The 26,193-nt window shown below is 38.3% G+C and overlaps 1 protein-coding gene across 4 annotated transcripts; it reads right to left on the bottom strand.

Moving 5' to 3' along the window:
* Positions 1-1,248: 1,248 nt before the first annotated feature.
* On the bottom strand, positions 1,249-25,529 carry LOC121313621 (chromobox protein homolog 3-like). Of its 4 annotated transcripts, XM_041246351.1 has the most exons (7): positions 24,604-25,483; positions 19,777-19,980; positions 18,675-18,758; positions 2,648-2,793; positions 1,969-2,140; positions 1,603-1,697; positions 1,249-1,514 (listed from the first exon to the last, which is right to left on the bottom strand). In XM_041246351.1, the coding sequence occupies exons 1-7, from the start codon at positions 25,126-25,128 to the stop codon at positions 1,388-1,390; spliced, it is 1,353 nt and encodes a 450-aa protein (XP_041102285.1). In that variant the 5' UTR covers positions 25,129-25,483; the 3' UTR covers positions 1,249-1,387. The 4 variants fall into 4 exon arrangements, with proteins under 4 accessions (XP_041102285.1, XP_041102286.1, XP_041102287.1 ...); XM_041246352.1 differs by lacking the exons at positions 18,675-18,758; positions 19,777-19,980; positions 24,604-25,483 and adding exons at positions 3,395-3,532; positions 5,132-5,315; XM_041246353.1 differs by lacking the exons at positions 18,675-18,758; positions 19,777-19,980; positions 24,604-25,483 and adding an exon at positions 5,132-5,308.
* Positions 25,530-26,193: the final 664 nt, after the last annotated feature.

Raw genomic sequence — 26,193 nt, 5'->3', positions numbered from 1 at the left:
TTGTGCTAAACTCTCTAAAGATAATTAGAGCAAGTACACCTGCAGAGATTCCAACTTCACAGGACTAATTTCATTTAAATTATTTTTTTTTGTGTCTGCAAGGGTCTGGTTTAATATACTGCAACCAGTACTAAGGGCACATCAAGTGGACTAAATCTGGTATACTACAATTGACCCACAGACACCTTACAGGTACACCCTTACTCCTAGTTTGTTGAACTGCAACACATTTAGCAAGTTGTACATATCGAGGAAAACATGTGAATGTATGTACACATTTTTTCTTGAAATTGTTCAATTTATCAATGCTTCTTACACACACAAGCCAGTGTACCCATTTCCCCAGTGGGAAGCTGTTTGTACTGCATACATGAATTCTTCCTTTACTTTTCTGACAATACAATCCATTTGTTTATATATTGGACACTACTGAACTGATAGATTCCATGTTCCTTTGTCAATATCCTGAGAGCATCACAAACACTGTAAACTGTGTTCAAACAAATATCTATTACACACACTAGCCTCATTTAAATTGTACAAATGGGGCCTTTTAATTTGGCTGCTCAACATTTAGATATTTAGGGGAACACTAATGCTAATTGAAACAGATTTAAAATTTTGGAATTTGTCTCAACTTACTACAAAATGTGCTTATATGGGTCATAGTAAAAAGTTAGCTCAGGGTTGCTGGGGACACATTTTGAATGTAGACACAAACTACAATATGGACCTCAAATATTACCCCTTATGCATTTGAATCTAGTACTTCAGATTTCACAATTGTGAAAGTCCAAACAGCTGAAGTTGTGACTTGCTGCTTAAATGCACTCGAATTTGGGATTTGAACCAGATATTGTGCTTCACAACTTATTTCACTTTAAAATACATGACAAATGCTATAAATTAAAAGCATATAAACTTTATTGAACAGTTCAAACATATTTACAAAAGTGAAAAATACACAGTATCAACTGTTCATACTGCACAAACCAAATATTTCAGCTCAAAACAGAAAAGAAAACCTAATAGGGAAGTAATAATTAATTCCTATACAGATTTCAGCTTTGTGCAACAATACAGGAAGAAATGTGTGTCCAAATAGATCAACAGTTTTGAGTTGTAAGAGTTTCCCCAAAACAGATGTTGTAATGTGGACTTCATTTTTAGCCACCAACTGGTAATCATACCACCCCCTTCCTATTTTTCTTCACAAGTGTCTACTGGCTAACACCTTTTTAAAAAAAAAAAAAAAAAAAAAAAAAAAAAAACACAAAAGCATGTGCCATTAATGCACACTTCCCTACAACTTAAAAACTGAAGTAACAGCTACAAGTTCAAAGCTGCCTTGCATGATAAAACCTTGTCATGTTCTTCTGCAAAAGCATCACTGCTGTTCATCTTCCGGGCATGAATGCCAGGTAAGTCGCTCTTCATAGAATGCGATTACAACCTGAGGACACTTCACATTCGCCTCTTTTGCTGGCACTAGGTCTGCTTCATCTGACTCTTTCCTGAATATGGGAATTAAAATACATCATCATCATCTACCTGGGGTAACAAAGGATTGGCACTATTCTGTATTTAATTTCAAAATCTTACCATTTCATTAGGAACATCAGCTCCCCACTACTGTCTGTGGCACCAATAATTCGTTCTGGTTCAAGACTCCGAGCAAAACCTCGTGGCTTGTCAGGCTGCAATCAAATTTAAGAGGGGTTAAGAAAAGCCTAATCCCCTAGTTACATCTGACCTGGAGACACGCTTGAAAATTGAATGAAACAAGTATTTAAATTTTTTTCAAAAAACAAAATGTTCAGCCCAATTTTACCTTTTAAAATCTTCCAATGTTGGCAAACTATTAGTGTATTGGCTGTCAGTATGCATGCACTCTGGGGTTGAAAGGGGGAGATTATACCCTAACCAGAAAATATTCAACCACCTTAAGGCCATCTGTCTATCACTTACAGTTTCTTTTTTCTTCTTGGCTTTGCTTTCTTCAGATTCACTTTCCGACTTCCTCTTGTTGGAATCAGTTTTTTCAACAGTTTTCTCAACAGTAGCCTTTTGATTTGCAAGGAAACCTTCAATTAATTCTGGGCAGTCCAAGTTTTCCTCTGGCTCCCATGTGTTGTCAGCACTGCAATAAAAAAAACATATGGTTAATTGCACAGCAATTTAATTCCTCTTGTTTGCATGTTTGTGAAACAAGCCATGGGTAGGATACGTTGCCTTGCAGTTTAGGGCTCCATGAGTGGCCTGTAAATATAGAAGTAGTAGATTTTTCCTCTTCACACTAGTCACTCAGCCTATTCTGAATCAAGTCCAGTTGGAGCCTTGCAACTGTAGTAAAATTTAGCAACTGGACAATAATGCATGCCACCTCAACTGTCTGTTCTGGAAAAGTGCCATTTAACATGTCTAGAAGGGACATTACAATTTAACCAAAAAGGCCTTAACAGTCAAACTCAGATGTCAGAAACAGCATAAAATGTGTCTAACTGAAAGACGTGTATGAGTTAGTTTTACAAGTTGTCAAACTTTGCAGTCGTGGTGCCAAAAATGGTCAGTACATTACTTAAATAAAACACTACTAGCACATGATTTTAAACCCCCCGCCCCCCGGTCTTAATTTCAGACAACTTACTCTCCAAAGCCCTTCCACTTCAGGTAGTATTCAACCTTGCCATTTACAACACGCCGATCAATGACCTTTTCTACAACAAATTCTTCAGGCTCATTCTCCTCCTCTGTTCTTTTGCTTTTTCCATTTTGCTTCTTTCCCATTTTGACCTGAAAAACAAGGAGAAAAGTTCTCAGTGGTTAACTGAACTGAAGGAAAAAAAATGGTACTGAAAAGACCTTACAGCTAAATCTTGTCCTTACCAGCTTCACTAGAAACTATACTCAAATCAATGGACACTGCAAAACAAACCTCACTCCGCCTCAAAAAAAGAAACAAACCTTGGCAGTGTAATGTCTCAACTTGGACCTAACCCCAATCTTTCAGGATTCCTAATATAGGCAAGAGCAATCCCAGATCTGGATAGGATTGGTGTGGAAAATAAGCCTTCAAATCAATCTTGTTCTCTCCATCATATTAAACCCAGAATTTGCCATACTAAGGAGAACAGACACTTTCCACACCCTTTAAAAACTACAGAATGCACAAATGTGCATGGGCAGATCTCCTGATATGCAGCTTCCTTTGGTTCCAGTTCTACATCTAGATCCAGTTACTGTTAGACTATTAGAAACTGAAATAGACTTTGCGTAAACTCCATCTCCGTTTTCCCCCATCATGTTATCCTTACAGCTCGAAGAAATTGCATTTCACAAGGCTCACACTTTCAAAAACGTGTTGAAAACCACCATATTTACTTCATAACACTACCTGAGAAACAGTAGCGTTTTGTTGAGTACTTGAAGGTTTGCTTCCAGGCAATTTTTGACTACCCTGTGGCTTAGGTGTCACAATGGCTGACAATTGCATTCTGTCTGCCTCAAAACCTAGATTTTTCCTTGACTAAGTCTGTGAATGACAAAAAGTAGGATTCACACATGTTTGACAGTGACAGGAGTTAAGTTTAAAAAAAAAGTAACAATTGCTTATTTAATATACAAAGCTATTTCCCAGACCTCATGTTATAACAAACACCATTCATTGTTAGATATTTCTGCTAAAACAAAACCCCCCACACACAGTACCCCCCTAGTCTTAAAAGGCGCGCGCTGTGTAAAGGATATAATTGTATGCTGCAACAAAGCTGTTAAACTGTTGACGGAGTGGGGTGGGGGTTTGAGGATCCGATTAACTTCCCATGTCGGGTCGATTTGGAATAAACTCAGTTTGGGATTCTTGCATGTTGGATTAAGAGTTGGTGCACTGAAACGCTACATTTCACACTGCTTTTGAATAAAAAAAAAGTTCAACTTTAATTCGGCACTTGTTTTGTACTGCGTTTTAATTAAACGAAGAAAAAAGGCAGAATACTGCACACGAGACGAAAGTGGTACACTTAATTTAACTATTCACAATCGCAATAACCTACTCCAGTATATCGTTACAACTTTGCTACATAGATTTAGAAATTAAAATGCACACAATTCCAGATATGGTCCCAAACAGCTACTGTTATGGTCAAGTCAAAATAACTCTATACTGTACAAGACTACCACATAGGTAAACATTACATGAAAACAATTGCGACTTACCCATAAAACCCGCAGAGGAGTCTCATAACAGTAAAGCCAACCGCACGTTAAACACTGGGAATGCGCGCTATGAGAACTGCCTGCTTTTGTGTGCTTACAATCCAGCAAGTCGAGATCTACTTGAGCAATTACATGAGAAAAATAAATAAATGTATTTCAGACCTCCAAACCATGAAATTATATTACTGCATTGCCGCGTAGAGCAAATGCGTAAGAAAACGTTGTGGACATTTGCAACAACCGAACCAATCTTACCGTTACATAAAAGGAACAAAAAAAAAAAACGACTAACCGTACATGCTCCAGTGGAAAGTATAAATACTGTAGCCTTAGGAAAACGTTTAACAGCAGTGTTAACAAAATGCAATACCACGGCTGGTATTTGCCACCCTATTGATTTCCATAGCAGAAACACACCACCCCTCCCCCAGTTACATTAAAATAGCTTCACTCCTTCCAAAAACAAATCCTACAAAAAGCGAACATAGGATATGTACTTTCAATTAACAGTGTTTATTTTTAGAGTTGAGCTCATGATGCACTGTAGAGAAAACATGTATTACGTTCACTTTAATTTCAGCAAGCCTACGAAGCGAGATAGGCGGCCGCAATGCAGACCAAAGCCCGTACCGTGACGCTTACATTTTTCGTCTCAATAAACAATTTCTTTACATCCGAGACTGTTAGCATACGGGGAAACTTTATAAAATAGGTTGTCAAAACAGCTCTTGTTTGATAAAGAACCAGAAACTCTCGACGTCATTTTGATTATTATTAAATTACACCGGCATTCGATTCGGCACCGATCGCTATTATCGCTTGAAATGTAATTTCAGTTTTACAACGCCACAGAAAAATGTGTTATTTCTTCTCGAATCTTTCATAAATTTCCATGCGGAGCAGCCCCATGACTTACCTTTTCCCAAAGCTATCACAATGGCCCGCCCTCAAGCTGCCCCTTCTCCAGACTCTCGCTGCCGCCAAATCCCGCACGGCTCTTATACCGGCAATGCGCATCTGCCACCGTTATTATTATTATTACAAATATAGATTTACAAACATTCCCATTGATTAGTGTATCTGATTTAAAAACCTACTCTATATCTTAAAAAAATAAAATCGTTAGTTATATATTTTTTTACATTTCCCGGGGATCTGCGCCGTTTAAAAGGTTAAGGGTTATTCTCAAAAGGAGTCACGTCACCTACGTCGAACGTGGGTAGCCATAGATATAAAAACCCAAACTAGCACACAAGCGCTCCAGTATGGAAACCGGCGGCCACGCTGCACAGGGAGAGAAGTACCCTTCATTAAAAGCGGAGATACAAAATAGGTGTTTAATTGTTGTTTAAACTTATTTATAACAGTAATATATTATAACTACAAATATTACGTGAAAATATGGATTTACAAAAACATATTTGCTTTGATTGTTAAATAAAAATAAAAAACGCTGTCATTGAAATTACTGTATCATTATCCGATTAAGTGAAAGTCTGATTTTCCGGTTATATTAAATGGAAAATGTGCTTTGTCATTATCATTACCTGTTATTATTTTACCTGGTCAAACATAAATAACTTATCTGTGACTTGACAGTCTAGTTAAGAACCTTGCGTGGCTTCTGCTACAAACTATAGATGTGATCAAAACATAAAACCTGACTCCAAGCAGACAACACTCAGATGCATTAGCTAGTCGTCGTTTTCAGCACAGGCTAAATTAAAACACCTACATTCTTAACTCCTGGAAAGTGAAATTCCGTGGGTATAGCATGATCCCTCAGTCTTATTGTTTGCCAGTCAAACAGATCTTCTGAAATGCTAGCTGCACAACTGTATTTTCTCGATATCCAGAGGTTTGTTTGTTTGTTTATTTATTTATTTATTTATTTTGTCAGAAGCCTGTTGACGACAGCGATTCTCCATTGATACATTTTAAAAGGATTATTCGGAAACCTAACAATATTAAAACATTTCACTGAAAAAAATAAAAATAACGTATATTTTTGTTTTTATAAATTAACTTTCGCACTATTAACTCTTAATATGGCACAGCGTTGTAGTAGCCTATACGTTCCAATTGACTCAATTCTCTCTCTCTCTTTCTCTCTCTCTCTCTCTCTCTCTATATATATATATATATATACACAAACACACTACCGGTCTAAAGTTTTAGAACACCTCCATTTTTCCAGTTTTTGTTAAAATTTACGCAGTTTAATGTCTCAGTGTACTCTGAAATTAAAGCATAGAAAAAATAAACAACTGGAGATAAAAAAAGAAATCATGGAATCGTTTTGTTTAACAAAATTTAATCTAAATTTTTCACTCATCAAAGTAGCCACCTTTTGCAGATATAACAGCTGAACACACTCGTGGCATTCTTTCTACAATGGAAATCAAATATTGTTCGGAAAGTTCTTCCCAACACTGTTGCAGAAGTTCCCACAAATGTGTTGCACTTGTAGATTGCTTTGCTTTCACCCTTCTGTCCAGTTCATCCCAAGCCAGCTCGATGAGGTTTAAGTCTGGAGACTGTGCTGGTTATTCCATTATTTGAAGCCTACCGTCTTGTTCTTTTCTTCTAAGGTAGTTCTGACATAGCCTGGAGGCATGTTTTGGGTCATTATCCTGCTGTAGGATGAACCCCTGACCAACTAGGCGTATACCAGAGGGTATTGCATGGCGCTTCAAAATGCTGTGGTAGCCGTTTTGGTTCAGGGTGCCACACTCTGTGCAAGTCGCCAACTCTGAATCCAACAAAAGAGCCCCAGACCATCATGCTTCCTCCTCCATGTTTGACAGTTGGTGTACACACCGAGGAACCATCCTTTCGCTTACTCGATGGTGTACAAAAACCCTACGTGATGAACCGAAGATTTCAAATTTTGATTCATCGGTCCATAAGACCTTCTTCCAGTCTTCAGTAGTCCACTGGCGGTGCTTCATGGCCCAGGCAAGCCTCTTTTTCTTATTTTGCCATCTTAGCAATAGCTTTCTTACTGCCACTCGACCTGTCAAACCTGCAGCACAAAGTCTTCTCTTCACAATTGAAACTGAAACTTGCTTACTTCAATCAGTGTTAAGCTGTGCTTGAAGCTGTTGTCCTGTGAGCCGCCTATCACGCAAGCTGTTGACTCTCAGAAACTTGTCTTCTGATTCTGTTGTGGCTTTGGGTCTGCCAGACCTCTTCCTGTCAGAGTTTCCTCCAGTTTCCAAGTGCCTTTTGGTGGTGTAGGAAACTGTACTCACTGACACCTTGGCTTTGCAATTTCTCAAAAGGAAAGACCTACACTTTTAAGGTTTATAATGGTCTGTCTGTCTTCCTTTGTTAATTACCTTTTTCTCACCATTATGATAGCAATATACTACTTCCTTCAGTACAATACTGTCCAAATAATGCTTAAGAGGGTGTAGTAACACAGTCTGTTCCAACACTGCTTTTATACAGACAGAGGGTTTGTAAGTAATTAACAAAAGTTGGGACATCTGTAGGAATTGTTAGCATCAACTTTCAAGGCATAATTTACTTCCATTGCTGCAGAACAGCTGTAAGTTGTTAACCCATTACTTGTTCCCTGAAAAAGGCCTTTTTGTATAACTCTGAAATGTACATTATTTTTCAGTTTTTGGTAACCTAAACTTTTTTTTTTTTTTAACCTCTGGCAGTTTACCGCTTACCTTTGTACCATTTCAGGTTATTCGCTGGACTTGAACTGCTTAAATTTCAATAAAAACTGGAAAAATGGGGGTGTTCTAAAACTTTTTTTTGTGTGTGTGTGTGTGTGTATATATATATATATATATATATATATATATATATATATATATATATATATATATATAATTACTGTAGCGTGCACGGGGAAGACGGCAGCAGGGCTGGTAGGTGTGATCCTTGCGGGGGAGCCGGCTCTTTTGTACAGCGGTATCGGGGCTATGCTTTTAGTGCGAGACTCCCAGGTTTACGCCCGCCCTCCACCTGTGTGTGGATTGCCTCGCCCTGTGTGAGGCGCCTGCCTGCTTTAGCCAAGATCGCTACAATGCTATTGCTCCTTATTATACCTGTATTTACTCCTGCACTTAAACTGCCTTAATTTAGCTGTATCTACAATACTTGTAACACACTTATCTAACCCTGATGTCACTAGTGCCATATTATCGGCTCCAGTTTGTTCTGCCCCTTACTTTAACTTTTACTTTATCTTGTACTTGCTCTTATTAGGATTGAAGTTATTGTGTATTGTACTTGCTCTGACTGTCTGAAGTTATTACCATTCTTGCTTTTATTTGAACTGTAATTCTTTAAAGTACTGTATTGTAGCGTGCACGGGGGAAGGCAGCAGCAGGACTGGTAGGTGGCGTAATCACACAGAAAGACATAAACCCGATATACATTCCTTACAAAGGAGCCGGCTCTTTTGTACAGCGGTATCGGCGCTTTGTTTTAGTGCGAAATCTCCAGGGTTTGCGCCCGCCCTCTGCCTGCGTGTGGGTTGCCTCGCCCTGTGTGATGCGTTAACCAAGATCGCTACAATATTGTAGCGATCTGTGCATTTATATGATGGTGTTTTGTGTACTGTAATCCCCACTCTATTGGTTTCCTTTCCCCTCTTTATTCCCGCAGTTGCTTGTTTAGCTTTGCCTCTGTGCCTGTCTGTGTGTAGCCTGCGTACGTGGTGCTTTCTGTGTCTCCCTAGTGGTTGTTTGTTGTTCGTGCCCAGCTGGTTCCAGTATGCGGACGAGGAACAATGTAAACTCTAGTACCCGCTCACCATAAAGGGGCAGAGCTATACTATAAACAGGGCGCTACACCGCCAATATTGTACATAAGAACATAAGAAAGTTTACAAACGAGAAGAGGCCATTCGGCCCATCTTGCTCGTTTGGTTGTTAGTAGCTTATTGATCCCAGAATCTCATCAAGCAGCTTCTTGAAGGATCCCAGGGTGTTAGCTTTAACAACATTACTGGGGAGTTGATTCCAGACCCTCACAATTGCCTCCTATTTTCTGTTCTGAATGCCCCTTTGTCTAATCTCCATTTGTGACCCCTGGTCCTTGTTTCTTTTTTCAGGTCGAAAAAGTCCCTTGGGTCGACATTGTCAATACCTTTTAGAATTTTGAATGCTTGAATTAGGTCGCCACGTAGTCTTCTTTGTTCAAGACTGAACAGATTCAATTCTTTTAGCCTGTCTGCATATGACATGCCTTTTAAGCCCGGAATAATTCTGGTCGCTCTTCTTTGCACTCTTTCTAGAGCAGCAATATCTTTTTTATAGCGAGGTGACCAGAACTGAACACAATATTCAAGATGAGGTCTTACTAGTGCATTGTACAGTTTTAACATTACTTCCCTTGATTTAAATTCAACACTTTTCACAATGTATCCGAGCATCTTGTTAGCCTTTTTTATAGCTTCCCCACATTGTCTAGATGAAGACATTTCTGAGTCAACAAAAACTCCTTTTTCATAGCTTCCTTCTCCAATTTCATATGATATTTATAATGTACATTTTTATTTCCTGCGTGCAGTACCTTATACTTTTTTCTATTAAATGTCATTTGCCATGTGTCTGCCCAGTTCTGAATCTTGTCTAGAGCATTTTGAATGACCTTTGCTGCTGCAACACTGTTTGCCACTCCTATTTTTGTGTCATCTGCAAATTTAACAAGTTTGCTTACTATACCAGAATCTAAATCATTAATGTGTGTGGTTGCAGAGAGCATTGGACTCTAACAGGGTGCTTGGAGATAGGATCCTAAATAAATAAAGCCTTTTGAACTGATTTCAGCGTGTTGCATATGTGGCAATATTTTAAATGTAGTTCAAATAAAAAAACAAAAACAACCCATTATACTGCATACACATTATATATACAGTGCTGTGAAAAAGAAGTTGCCCCGTCTGATTTTCTGCTTTTTTCCAAAATCTAATATTAGATAAAAGGGACCTTGAGTGAACAAATAACTCAAAATGTTGATACTTATTTCATTTATTTATTAAAGTTATGCAACACCCAGTGCCCCCGTGTGAAAAAGGAATCACATCTTAGACTCAATAACTGGTTACGCCAACTTTAGCAGCAATATGTGCAACCAAATGCTTCCTGTAGTTATTGCTCAGTCTCTCACAGCATTCTTGAGAAATTTCGGCCTACTCCTTCAAGCAGAACTGCTTCAACTCAGTGACATTTGTGGGTTTTTGACCATAAACTGCTTGTTTCAGGTCCTGCCACAACATCTCAATGGGGTTTAGGTCTGGACTTTGACTAGGCCATTCCAAAACTTTAAATTTCTTGTTCTTCAATCATTCTGATGCAGACTTGCTTGTGTGTTTTGGATCATTGTCTTGCTGCATGACCTGCTTCAGCTTCAGAATTCATGGTTCCTTCAATGATGGCAAGCTGTCCAGGTCCTGATGCAGCAAAGCATCCCCAAATCATGACACTACCACCACCATGCTTGACCGTTGGTATGAGGTTCTTGCTGTGGAATGCAGTGTTTGGTTTTCACCAGTCATAACAGGGCCCATGTTGTCCAAAAAGTTCCACTCATCTGTCCATAGAACATTGTTCTAGAACTCTTAAGGATCATCCAGGTGCCTTTTGGCAAACTTGAGACGAGCATTAATCATCTTCTTAGTGAGCAGTGGTTTCCGTCTTGCTACTCTGCTATGAATCCCATTTTTGCCCAGTCTCTTTCTGAGGGTGGAGTCATGAACACTGACCTTAGCCAAGGCAAGAGAGCCATGCAGATCCCTAGATGTTGTTCTAGGGTTCTTTGTGACTTCCTGGACGATTTTACGCCTTGCTATTGGAGAGATTTTGGCAGGACGGCCACTCCTGGGAAGATTCACTACTGTCCCAAACTTGAGTTAAGTAGGGGAGCAATAACGTTTTCACACCTGAAGATTGCATGTTCGATTACCTTGCACACCAAACTTTGGTGTCATTTTTTTCTCTCAGACTCCCTCTATATACTACTACAACCACAAGATCTGACCAAATTCAATGTGAAAAATGTGCAAAAATGCAGAAAATCAGATGGGGCAAATACTTTTTCACAGCACTGTACACACACATAAACCTACTAATTTAATGTGCACAAGATCAAAACTACCACCCACAAACATAGGGTATCAATTCAAGTTTGTTGCAAATTAAATATGACCATTATCATAAAACAGCTTTGTTAAAACTGCTTTGCTCCAAGTTCTAATCTCATAATAAGCAACAAAAGTGTACAGAATTTTATATTGTAGGAGTTGCTGGTGCAGCAGGCTAAATCACTTGCTTTTCATACCTTTTCCTTGTGGAGAAAGAATCCAAGTTTTATTGTCTTAACCTAGTACCTAGAGCATAAACGTCCACATCTGGCAACCAGAATACTAGGTGTTCAAGTCAGGCTTGAGAATTTTAATTATTATTTTATTTACTTTGTTCAAGTCAGGCTTGAGAATATTAATGTAATATTATATATATATATATATATATATATATATATATATATATATATATATATATATATATATATATATATATATATATATATATATATATATATATACACACACACACACACACACACACACACACACAGTGCCTTGCAAAAGACCCCTGACCAATTCTCTCATATTACTGAATTACAAATGGTACATTGAAATTTCGTCTGTTTGATATTTTATTTTTAAACACTTAAACTCAAAATCAATTATCGTAAGGTGACATTGGTTTTATGTTGAGAAATATTTTTAAGAAAAAAAATAACTGAAATATCTTGCTTGCATAAGTATTCAACCCACACACATTAATATTTGGTAGAGCCACCTTTCACTGCAATAACAGCTTTAAGTCTTTTGGGGTAAGTATGTACCAGCTTTGCACACAGTGTCGGAATGATTTTGGCCCATTTTTCTTGGCGGATTTTCTACAGGTTGTTCAGGTTGGTTGGAAGACGCTTGTGGACCACAATTTTCAAATAGTGCCACAGATTCTCAATGAGATTGAGATCAGGACTTTGACTGGGCCACTGTCGGACATTCACCTTTTTGTTCTTGAGCCACTCCAGTGTTGCTTTGGCCTTGTGCTTGGGATCATTGTTCTGCTGAAAGGTGAATTTCCTCCCAAACTTCAGTTTTTTAGTGGACTGAAGCAGATTCTCTTGCAGTATTTTCCTGTATTTTGCTCCATCCATTCTTCCTTCAATTGTACCAAGATGCTCATTCCCTGCTGATGAGAAGCATCCCCACAGCATGATGCTGCCACCACCATACTTCACTGTAGGGATGGTGTGTCCTGAGGCATGGGTAGTGTTAGGTTTGCGCCACACATAGCACTTTGCGTTTTGGCCAAAAAGCTCCATCTTGGTCTCATCTGACCACAAAACCTTTTCCCACATCGCAGCTGGGTCACTCTCATGCTTTCCGGCAAACTCCAGACATGCTTTCAGATGGTACTTTTTGAGTAAAGGCTTCTTTCTTGCCACCCTCCTATACCGGCAGAGCTCTTGATATGGTTGACTGGTGCACCATTACTCCACTCCCAGCCACTGAACTCTGTAGCTCCTTCAAAGTGATTGTTGGCCTCTCTGTGGCTTCTCTCGCAAGTCTCCTTCTTGTTTGAGTGCTGCGTTTTGAGGGATGGCCTTTTCTTGGCAGTGCCTGGGTGGTATGATGCAGCTTCCATTCCCTGATTATTGATCCAACTGTGCTCACTGGGATATCCAAACACTTGGATATTATTTTGTACCCTTTCCCTAATCTATGCATTTGTATTACTTTATCTGTAACTTCTGTAGAATGCTCTTTGGTCTTCATTTTCCTTTAGATTCACAGCCTTACCAATGATCCTTCAACAGTGGGGTTTTTATCCAGAAAATGTGACAGCAACTTTAATGGTTCACAGGTGGAGGCCAATGGTAAGGTAATTGTGCCCTCATTAGGGCAATTCATCGGTGCAAACTGGGAGCTTCCACAGCACAGGGGTTGAATACTTATGCAAGCAAGATATTTCAGTTTTTTATTTTTCTTAAAAATATTTCCCAACATCAAACCAATGTCACCTTACAATAATTGATTCTGAATTTCAGTGTTTAAAAATAAAATATCAAACAGAACGAAATTTCAATGTACCATTTGTAATTCGGTAATATGAGAGATTTGGTCAGGGGTCTGAATACTTTTGCAAGCCACTGTATGTATGCCAGTTTTCAAAACTAGAGAAATTACTCATCATTCACGTTTGTTTGGAAGAAATGTGTAGACATAAAATGTACAAAAAAAAAGAGTGAAGCAGCTCTATAAAACACTACCTAATAAAAAAGTAAAAATAAATGATAAATGACACACATATAGAAAATTATTTATTTATTTATTTTTTTTTTTTACCTGCAGTACAACTACAGCGTATATACAGCCACCAGGACCCTATAACCTTTTTTTGTTTGTCTGTTCTTTTTAAATCAGCAAAAAAGCTGGTGATCCAATACATTTTCTTTTTTTTCTTCTTCCCCTAAATACTAACATTATCATTTAATTCAAAATGGAAAGACATAAATACACAAAACAAACCACACTTTAAAAAAGACCTCAATTCCAGAACCTACACTTTTGTATATATAAAACACACACACACACACACACTTGCCCATTCCTTAGAAATAATCTATCTTGGCACACAAGTGCAAAGTAATATTTTAAATCAGCAAGAAAGCAGCTGAATGTTTCTGTAGGACAATGTGTACTTCATACATTACTTCTTGTTTGCAATATAGTCCAACCATTGGCATTCTAAAATAGTACTTCACACTTGGAAACATGTACTTGTACAGATTGGATTGGAAATGATGCAGAAAAGAAAAAAAAAAAAAAAGCTTAAAAGAATGCTTCCAATTCATTTGAAGTTCACAAGTAGATAGTCATAGCAAACAGCAACACATTCAGTGCTTATAAACCTGGGGACTTGGTTGGTGTTAATGAATGCACATCATGGGCAAAGTGCTTCCAGTGTAGCCTTCCATGAAAAGTATACAGACAGAACAAGTCGCACAATAATGTCTGGTGTAGTTGCAAAATTTTGGCTGACCTTTGTAATCATTTTAATTTTGGCTGAGCTCTGCAATCATTTCAGTTCCTTTGTCTTATGATATGGTATGTTGTTTATAAATGGATCTGTATATACTTAAAAAAAACTAACACAGAAAAGAAATACTTTTTATTTTTTAGGATGGTGTATAAATGCAACTGTTTGATCCCAAAATGTGCCCTGGTACTAAATCCCTATACACCCAAAAGCTAAGGCCATTTAGAAATAGAAGAATACCAATGACTCATCAAATAAGGCTCTTGAGTCAAGTCATTCACACACACACACACACACAATGAACTAAATGTACTATTAGCATCATCGCACATCTGCAAATGACCAACTTGGGACGTGATATCTCCCTTTAATTAGTTATTTATTTTTACATCCACATACCCGCTGCTTTTATTGGTGCTTGTATTCCTAGTCTGTGTTTATCGTGTTTTGATTGGTCAACAGATCTGTCAACAAGCAACATGCACACGAGTCATAATCTGTAACCTTGCTTTCACTGTGTTTTTTTCAGTTTCGAAGTGTAGTTTAAAGCTCTTTAGTTTCATTTTAAAAATCTTTTCAGCCGGAATGGACTGATATGTACGACTTTGTGGAGAAGTCAGGATTTCCACTTTGTCTCATACGCGGTGAACAACTGGCTTCAAACAAAAAAAATCAAATTTACCACGACATGCTGCATTTGCAGTGAAACAACCATCTGAGGTGCGGAAAAGGTAAACTACTGGCATGGTCAAATAAAGGTGGAAGTCTAACTTCAGCAAGTTTCATAGGCTCTTTAGAGATCGTTCGCAAAGGTAAGCTTTTCACTGACGGGGAATATGTGAAGAGCTGTATGCTTAATATAAACAGCCAAGCTGTCCCCAACAAAGACAAAATCTTGCAGCAAATACAAGATATGCCTTTATTTGTAAAAGAGTTTACGGTCGAGCTGTGAAAATGGCAGATCAGATGGACAAGCAGCAAATAGAAAATATAAGTTCTGCTAGATATTTTGAGTTTGCTTTTGGATGAGTCAACGGACGTCTGTGGTGTTGCACAACTATGTACTCTCGGTTGATATATATGTGCAACTTAGTACTTGCAATTCTGCCAATGAAAAAATCAAACAAGAGGTGAAGACATACTTAAAACTGTGCTGGTTTTCGTTAGGCAGAAGCAGATTCAGTAAGGGAAGCTTGTTTCAGTGTATACTGATGGTGCACCCAGCATGATGGGGAAACAAGGGATACATTGCTGTTTTGTCACAACAGAAACATCCCATTTTAAGCTTTCACTGTATTACGCACCAGGAACTCTTTGTACCCAGTTGTGCGGAGTAGAACTTTGTGATGTAATGGCATCGGTAGTGCTTATTGTCAACTGGAATCTTGCCCAAGCCCTCAATCACTGTCAACTGGAGTCCCTGCTGGAAGAAGTGGATTGTGAGTATTCAGGACTTCTGATGCACAACCATGTATGTTGGCTGTCCCGTGGCAAAGTTTTAGCTGATCTGCTAATGTCGTTCAAGTCTCATTTTATGGACTTTCGCAGACACAACACTTTGTTCAAGCTTACAATTTGTCCCCATGAATCTCGTGTTGAAACATTGGACTTGAGGGTGATTCCAGGAATCTCAATCGGAGATTAATCAACTGGACGTTGCCGACTTCAAGGGGTTGAAAAGTTTTGCACTCTAAATTCAAATCTGGAAAGCATCACTTGGTAACACGCAAAACTGCACAAATGGACTGATTTGAAGAAATTGGAGAGCGAAGATAACCTCATTCTGCAAACTTGGAATGAACTTCTACAAACATACGGCACAATGCAGAATATCAGCTTGGCTCTCTTAACCATGTTTGGCTCCACCTATATGTGCAAACAGGCATTCTCCCACTTGAAATCACATCATAAACAATTTGTACTCAAGATTAACAGAAGAAAGCATGAATGTTTGCATGAAGCTAAACTTGACCAGCTACGAACCGGACTTCAAAGAAATGAGCATGGACTATACCAAGCATCAAATAATGTTAACAGCAATGAATACAGAAACTATTACTGTAGTCTTCTAGAGAAAAAGATACATGCAACTCACACTTGTAATATTTACCATGATTACCTGTAAATTACTAAGGTGCTGTGGCTGATCAAGTCCCTTGTGTCAACTGGCTGTGGTACTGCATTTGAGAAGTTATTTGTTATATTACATTGATGTCATCAGAAATTGTCAAAATCAGCATATATCGACTCAATGGACCTCTAAAATTGGTCTTGTATCACAGGGATTCCTCTAAATATACAGGTTTGACTGTACTAAATTGATTTAGATAAACTCTTTGTAGGTTGTTGCAAGTCCAAATTGTAATTCTGTCTGCATATTTGCTTTTATTCCGTGAACTCCTCTTAAAAGGTGAAAATGTCCACATTTAATCGTAAGAATTCCACAAATCGATAAAAAATGTCTTAAATGAAAAATCAACCATGAATACAAAACCAAATTATTTAGCCCTGTACAGAATGCAGCAACAAGCCCCATATTACAGCATTTTTTGCGGTGGGGTCAGTCAGCAGGGGGTTCATCCTTATGTAATGAAGACATTTTCTCCTTAAAAACAGCAGCAGTTATGCATTAGAGCAAGCAAAAGTCATCAAAAGAAGTCTTTTCTCAGGGTGAACTGCCAGTTAGCTGCTGTAGAATGCAAACATGCTACTCCCTGCATCGTGGGGGTGGGAACCTCCAGCAGTTCAACTCCTGCACTGTCAGTGCTTCTTGTCCTTTGTTTTTTTGTCTGGTTTCTGCTGTAATGTCATCAGTCAGCGAGGCACAATTAACACACTGCCATCACTGTTGCACTGCAGAGAGTACTGGCTGGGGTTGAGTTGCCTGCCTTGCTCATCTCGTAATCGGCTGAACACATCCCGGTACAGCTCATTCAGTTTTTGTTTCATTGTGCCGATCGATTTGTTCTGCTGGGTACTTTCCTTCAGCAGCTTCTCCTTCTGCATCTGAAGCTCGTCCACATTGTTTTCCAGGTTTGAGATGACATCTAACTTGCGCTTACGGCAGTTTTGTGCTGCCACCTTGTTCTTTCCTCTGCGCCGAATGTCGCGGATCAGGGTTACCTGAGCCTCTGTAAGATCATACTTGGAAAGAAGCTCCAGGAACTCATCCACAGGCATGTTAACAATCTCCTCCACAGAGAACGGAATTCGAAGTGCCCTTGCTCTTCTCTCGTCCCGACTGAGGTCTAGATCTTCACTGGAGTTTCTCTTGACGCTCTTAAGTTTTTCACATCCAGAATGTTGAAGAGGAGAGGCCAAAACATTTTGGTTTGGGGGCTGATTGTATGTGTGATTATGATAAATGTTTTCTGCTGTTTGCATGGGAGACCACTTGCTGTTTTGGGATCGACAAATTGTGCTGCTTCCTTCAGCCCTTCCCACAGCATTCCAGGAATCTGATTCAGCATCGCTGCTGTAACCCACAGCTCCTTCATCATCACAGCAGGATGAAGAGGAAGACACTTCTGAACTGCTTGGGGATCCAGGGCTACGGGAACTACAGTTTAGAGAGAGTCCAGAGTCTGAGTCAGGTTCTTCTAATATTTGAGTGTCCATGTTGTCCATACCTTCTATACCAAGACCCATTAAATTAATCTGATCAAACACCGCCTCGTCAAGAAAGCCAGACAAGGGGTTTTGGTTAGTTGAATTTCTGGTGCAGTTTTCAACAAGGGGGAATAGTTCTGATGTCAGGTTGGTAACACTGAGCAGCATATCGACATGTGTTGAATTAGTAGATTCCAGTCGAAGAAGATTCTGACTGCCTTCATTCCTTGTTACTCCACTGCTTGTTCTGAAGGCCTGGGTAGCATCATGAAGACTGACATTTTGACTTATGGCTTCAGAAATATCCATGCCAATCTCTGATATTGTAGGATTAGGAACAGCCTGAACATTTTCAGTTTCTATACCCTAAAATACACAATCATATTAATAACATTATCTTTATCTATAGCATGTTCACAAAAGTGTGTGGCATCAATATAGCCTCAGATTTTGATATCTTGTGCTAAAGAATGCCATCACCATGTAAAAATATACCATTAAGTCTGACAGTTCATATACGTCAGACAGAATGGGAAAGAGACATTTTCTGTATGGAGTGAATATGAACCAGCTATTAAATAAAACACTAATAAGACTACTAGGTCATAGAAAATGTTTTGTATGTTTTATTGCACAACATCATACATGAGTAAACCAAGATTTAGGCGTATACAGGTGCAATTTGAAGCATAAACCGAGAATAGCTCATTTTGTAAGTCAATGTCATTTGGAAAGTCAGTCATAACTTTAAATGAATAATTGGCTTACCTGTAACTCAGACAAAGACAGGAAGTCCTGCCATCGTTGTTCCATGTCAACAACCAAAAAACTCTGTGGTTCCACAGAAACCCCCTGCAAAAGTGATAAGGAATCAAGGTTACCACCAGGTAAATCCTTACAAATAAAACAGTGCCATTATGCCAGGGTTTCAAAGGAGAAAGTGAACTTGTGTGCACAATTACCACTGGTAGGAATGGCCATTCAAAAATAAATGGAAAAAAAAAACATAAAAAAAAAAAACCACACACACATACACACACAACTCCAAATATGTAGCACGTTAATTCTGACCATACCATGCCACACCATTGCAGCATCCCAGTGGATTTCACAAGACACACTAGGGCCTGTTCATAAAGACATAACTGTGTCAAACAAAAGAACCCTTGAAACAGCATTTGTACGGATTCTAACGAGCTAGAGATAAAGCGCTTGTTTATGGATGGATAAAGCTTTGAAAATCCTATTCATAAATATTCACAGTGACCTTTAGCTGAACAGTAGCTGTTTTCACACAACAACAAAACAAAATTACAGCACGTATTTTGAAATCTTATTTTACCAAATAGCACTCTTATTGCTACTGCAATTTGTAATGTATTTTATAAATCCCAAATCCTAACTTTAATAAATCAGCCACGTATTACAGAGACAAATATATATTTGATTTTTTTCAAACATGGAATTACACTGCTTTTGCTGTGTTAGACTCAAGTGCATTAAAAAAGAGGGGTGAACAATGTTAATATTGTCTGTACTATTGAGGGGAAAGGCAGATTGAAAATCAAAATACTGTAAAAACAAATGGCGTTGCAATGGTTTTTACTCTTCAAGTGCCCCTTAGAAGCTTGCCCTTCAAAATACCAGCATCTATGGGGCAGCTCTGGCCATATGGTTATTAATTATAGTGTCTTGTTTAAATTAAGATCTTTATTCTGATGGATTAGATAATGATTGCTTGTTCAAGAGCACCCTTTACCAAGGACGCAGTCCAGGTCTTTTAATGAAATGAAGGCTAAGGAACATATGGTCATATTTAGTTAGGTCTTTTGGGACATTAACAGAAATACACATATGTAGAAGGACCCACCTCATTATCAGAGACTGAGCTCTCTTTCTCTTCCACATCACTAGGCTGTTGGCTTGTTTCCGAGTCCTGGTTCTGCTTTTCCTTTTCCCCCTGGTCCTCAGGAGTGTGGTCATCGCCTCTTTGCAGACGACAGTTCTCAAAGCCTACTCCCCCCGCTCCTAGAGATATATCTTGTCTCCAAAGTATTTCAATCAACTCAATATCCTAGAAAGAGAGACACAATACATGTGTAATTCAGTTGCCAAAAACTTTTGATACAGAACAGCAATGTGTTAGCCGTGTGGGTAACCAGTATAAAATGATGCTGTATGTGTTCCACAATACGGATTAATTCAATTTTATATATTTATTACGAGGTGTAAACAACCAGGAAAATACAGAGAGGTGCTCTAAAATTAAAAAAAAAAAAAAAAGAAGATATTAAAAAAAAAAAAAAAATATATACGATATATATATATATATATATATATATATATATATATATATATATATATATATTATATATATATTTTTTTTTTTATTATCAGTTATTATTTTGTAGTTTGACAAATTATTTTCTAAATACCAGATACAGCTGGCTTGAAAACAAAGCTTAACAAGGAATACATATTTACAGTGCAGAAAAATATTAGTGTTGAGATTCACTATTAAGCCATTTGCTGCAAGTGCAGTTTATTACATTTTTTCACGCTGATGTATGGCAGGTATAAAGGGTTCATTCTTGTGACAAGATTTGCTTGTCAAGGCTCCCGAGTGGCGCATCTGGTAAAGGCACTCCGCATGGAGTGCAGGATGTTCCCTATAGCCTGGAGGTCGCTGGTTCGAGTCCAGGCGACCGTGGATGGGAGTTACCAGGGGGTGGTGTACAATTGGCCGAGCAGCCCAAGTGGGGAAGGCTTAGGTAAGCCAGGGTGTCCTCGGCTCACCGCGCACCAGCAACCCCTGTAGACTGGCTGGGAGCCTGCCTGTAAGTTGCCAGGAGATATGTTGTCCTCTACATGGCAGGCCTACAGAGTGAAAAGAAGCTGACAGCACACATTTCAGAGGACACGTGTGTTCATCGTCATCTCTCCTGAGTCAGAGCAAGGGTGGCAGCTGGAAGCTATGTTGAAATAAAATAATTGAGCCCCCCAAATTGAGGAGAAAATCTGAAAAAATAACTGAAGATTCCAAAAAAAAAAAAAAAAAAAAAAAGAAGAGTTATCAATGGTAGTTTGTTCTGGCTTTTGCTGGGATTAAACCGATGGCTGCAATATTTTTTTTATTTCTTTAAAAGACAGTAAAGGTCCTTACACACCAGACGTGATGCAAAGAGCGACACGACAAAATCAATAAAACCTCTGCTTTTCAATAGCGCCCTTCACACCAAAGACGACACAACAAGCGATATCGCTGCGACAAATTCCAATGCGAGCGATGAAAAACAAAAAAGAAAAAAAGAACGTATTTTTGAATTCGTCGCGCAACAACTACACAACTGTGCAATCAGAAAACAGCTTCCAGTCATGTGGTTTGAAATCAAGCCCTGTTTCACTTTCACTCAAAATGCAGGAGAAGATCATACTTGCAGTATCTAATATCCCTTACCTTTTTGACAAAGCAATTATTTTTGTTCAAGTGCGGGCCAACAATCTGCTTCAAACTGAGTTGTCGACATACAAAAGTACTGCCTGAATCTGGCACCGTCTAATTTTAGTTCTTGGACTAATCTATGGAATTCACCTATAGATGATCTTTTTCTCAGGCTGTCATGCACCCAAATCCGGCGCTTTAGATATCTGTGGAATAACAGCAATAATACTAAGAGCTCTTCCTCTTCTCGATCAGCCATTTTCTATTGCATTTGTTTGTTAGTAATCATAATTTCTGAAAGATTTGGCAAATTTCCAGCGGTTGCGTCACGTCTGTGATTACTTCTGGTGTGCACTGGGTTTTCGTAGGGAATTTGTCATGCCAGGTACATTGTTTCAGTTTAGTTACTTGTAGGAATGCTTGTTTTTGCTAGTTTTGCCATAACAATTGTTGAATTCCTGTCAAAGTTTGACTTTCCACTTCAAATTATGGCCCTAAATGTTTGGAGAAAGTACTTTCTTTTTCACATTAACTCCCTGTCTTGCTGTTAATATGAACCTTTACAGTTTCAAGTGTAATGTGGTATGCTGATGAGGGAAATGCATATACAGAATATTTGTTTTGCATTGCTCTCCAAAGACAAGCAGTGGTTTAGGTGGGCAATTTTATACTTCAGACAACAGCCCCGAGCACAGTGAATTCTCATTAAAACAAACTCGGATATGACTAACAACTTGATAGTAAGAATTTTCTACAAGGTCCTGGGAACATTCAGCAGTTGCTTATTGTACATTCCTCTTAGTGCAAAATATTATGGAGCCATTTTAGGGAAGAAAAATGTGAATAAAATGTTCTATTTCGAACACCCGAGTGTAATAATACAGGCTTATGAAGCTGTGGGTGCAAGTTGTCAATGTTTCTGACCTGCTCAATACCCTGATGTCAAGGACTTTGTGTGCAGTTCATTTACACTGCATGCTTTTTAAAAGTTCACTTACAGCCGTATTTAAATAAAAAGTAAGTCCTTTGTTCTGTAATTTCAATAAAAACTGACAGCATGCCTTTGGCTTTAGATTCCTGAAACATGAACTACTGATAAAATTTAAAAAAATAAATAAATAAAATTGCTAGTCCCTTGAAATTTGTATTCGTGAGAATTGACTGCATATTGCTTTTCTGCATCACCCACAGGAGGGTATACTGCTAAAATATTTATAGCACCCATATAAAAACCTTTACTAGCTGGCCAGTTGTTGCTATGGCTATTCCATTACAGAAGATTGAACAGCACTCAGCTGCTACATTATTTATATAGCTGATACATACTCATCTGAAGAGAACCAATATGTGGAACAGGTCTTGAAATTCATATAGAGAGGTAATCCTTAAAACGATGGCTTGTGTGACATGAACTTCGATTATATCTGCTTTCCCCATCTAGGAATACAAAGCCTTATAGTAAGTATCTATGTTATTGGGAAACTACTTTTGAAATAAGTGTTGCTACATTACAATGTCGAAGAACACATGCAATACTGGAGATAAGTCTTCATTAATCAAACAAATACTGAACCAAATGTATGCATCAGTATGATAGTGTACAAGTGAAATAAAAATAGAAGGTGGACAATCCTGAGGTCAGTATCTCCTTATGGTATTTGTACTTGTTAGTATAGATAACAGTATAATAACATATGTTTCTCGTCATTCATGTCTAATAATTGGGACTCTTGCAGTGTTCGCTGATTGTGGAACAAAAACCAAGAAGCCAGCTGCACATTCTGCTTCTCCAGTTTTATTTTCTGTTTATTACATTTTTAAACACATTTGGAAAACATTGCACTAGAGACAGATTGAAAGCTTAGGTCAATCAGGCCCTACATTTTTAAAAACAGGGTATCGTAACACTAGGACTGTGGTGGAGCTAGGGAAAGCTCGTTTTTTTCATTAGCGTGTGCATTGTTTGGGTGCATACTGACTCAGCTGCCTGCTTTCAGTGGGTTTATTTTAAAGTACAAACTTCCTTGTTTTAACAGGCATTCCTTCATGGGAGATTGGAGTAGTGTTTTTACCATGATCAATAAGGAGCATGAACAAATAATTATTCAATAGTTATCAGTTTAGCGTAAGCCGTATATCCTGTCTTTCTTTTATATATACTGTGCTCCGGGGATATGGAAAAATATTTGCATCAATACCATTTGTTTTCCAAGCTTACATTTGACAAGCTGCTGCAGAATATTTGTCTCATGAAGTTTTACTGTCAGTGGTCTCTACCATATGCACCAGGGATGAAAGGGCATCCTTTCCAACAATGGCAGATGCCAATTCCATTGTATTGTTTTACTTATTTACATGACAATACAATGAAGAAAAAGCCTTTGTGTTTTTAAAAATGTTGTTGAAATGTTATTAATTTACAGTGTCTGCATGCATGCATCCATATGGTTATTGTATGATTATGAAAACTTTGTCTTGGTAATTTTGACCTAACAGAAATCCAAAATAGTTTAAAGTAAAAGAAAAAAGATGAAAAAACAATTGAGAAAGGGTAGTAAAAATGGTAATAAAAGGTCTTAGCAAAAGTTCATCTTGTGGTTGTGGTTCATTGTCAGCCTGTCAAGTATTCCTTCATATCATTAGTCCTTATTCTCTGGATTTCTACATAAAGGAGCCAGAGCAGACCTAATCATTGTTTCTCTCCACTTTTACACTGCATGCGTTTTCTCTTTCTTCTGCAATATCAATACTGACTGTGCCCAACAAATACATTTGTACGTTGGTTTACATATTCAATTACATTATATTATTTGCTAATAAACTAGCCTAATTGCCAAATTGGACCTTAACAAGTTTGCTGGAGTTTACTTACCAGTTGCAAAAATGCATTGTCTCCAAGATATTATCGTGGGGAGCACCCAAAACTAATCGTCTATTAACAACATACTTTCTACTTTTTCTACTAATTAGTCCTATTAGTGCTTAGAAACAAGGACACAAAAACGAAGCTACACATCAGCAAAACAGAAACATTTAGGCCTGTGGTGATAATAGACCACACTGTGTTTAGAACATTACAGTAAAAACGAATTCACTCAGAACAACAATAGACAGCATCTGACCCTAGCTAGCTACTGGAATGCAGCACACTTACCACTGGTACCTTATACAGACAGGTGTGCGACTGCAGGTGTCTGATACACGTTATTGTGTAACATAACAATAATGTACATTATATATTTCCTACATATTTACCTCTTTTGTGAGTTCACTTCCACTCGGATTGGCCAAGGCCCCGGTGTTGTGGTCTTGGTTCGATTGCTGAGGATCATGCTGGCTGCTCTCTTGTCTTGCTTGGCTATGGTTGCCTTCACTGTTGTTTTCGTTATCACTGGAATTATGGATATTTTGTAAGACGTTTAGTACTACCGAACTGTCAGTGTCAGATTCTCCGGCAACTGTGTGGACCAACCACGCGTTTACTTCAGTGATGGGGAAGCGAGGAGTACCGAGAGATTTCACTTCATTCAAAAGTCTTCTGGATGTGAAATAGCAGTCCAAATCGGGACATTTGCGGTGCAAACCATAGCCATCTAAATGGCTCCTTGAACTGTGAAACGGTGTTTGTATATAAACTGAACTTGGCCCCAAACTGGTCTCTGGAAGCGGTGAAAAGTATCTGTTTACGTAAGAGTCAACATCTACCCTAACCCCAACTAAACTCAGTACAATGGTAATCTGAATCAGCCCTTCTGTAAAATACTTCTTCATGTAGTTCATTTTTAAGAGTAACGGCAATAACGTTATAGGGAAAAAAAAGCCTGTCAGCAACACTCTTTTTTTCCCCCTATAAAACAAAGAACAAGCTCAGACCTCGAACAAAAGAGCACGCTTCCCAGCTTGCAACTAACTCTCAGTCAGACAAAGGCAATAGTAAAACTGTTCTCTCTAATTTACCGGCTTCCTTCACATGCAATGAAATGAATAGATTTTTAAAACACGTGCAGTCTACAAAACAGGATACTAACCCAGACTATATCCACTTATTTTAAAAATAAAATTCTTGCATGGTTAAATGTTTGTTTTACTTTCCCTTTGACATCATAAATAACACAGACCCGGTGAATTCAATCCCCTCTCTCACAACATCGTGAGGAGGAGACTCCGTGCAGGATTTGCATAAATACAACAGCATATTCAACCGGCCACTGTCAACTCTTCCTGGCGTAACCTTAGGGTAATTAGCTAGGGTGCGGGGCATTGTGGGATATTTAGTGCCTTCTGACTGCTCACCACTGTTGCGAACACGACTTTGTGTTAGTAAAAACTACAACTTCCACACTGCATTGCAACCGCGGCTGTATTTGGAAAATCATAGGCCAGCACAGCCACCAGTGTCCAAGAGAAACGAAGTATTATTCTTAGTACCGGTATTATTATTTTTACATAATATTTTTCAATATTGTAACATGTTTCTTAAAATTGTTTCCAGTTCCAGTTTTAAAGTATTTTATTTGGCTGTATGGTTTAATTACCTTTTTTTGTTTGTTTGTTTTGTTTTTGCATTACATAAGTGCACTGTTCTGTGGGCATAGAAACACGTTGAGGTTCTTCCAACATCGTGATATTGTATGAAGCCTAGTTTATGTATGCTTTATGTTTAGCTGCCATTAGGAGAGTTCATCATGACTCAGACAGATAGATTACACAGACACAGGAGAGGAAGACAGGTGAAATATTAGTAGTTTGTGCAACTGCCTGCTGGAAATAAACTGTTAGATTGCAAATAATAATAATAATAATAATAATAATAATATAAAAACTAGAAATGGTGCGTTTTTGTTA

Source organism: Polyodon spathula, chromosome 3, assembly GCF_017654505.1.
Source record: "Polyodon spathula isolate WHYD16114869_AA chromosome 3, ASM1765450v1, whole genome shotgun sequence".
Classification (NCBI taxonomy): domain Eukaryota; kingdom Metazoa; phylum Chordata; class Actinopteri; order Acipenseriformes; family Polyodontidae; genus Polyodon; species Polyodon spathula.
This window is presented reverse-complemented; position numbering and strand designations above follow the sequence as displayed.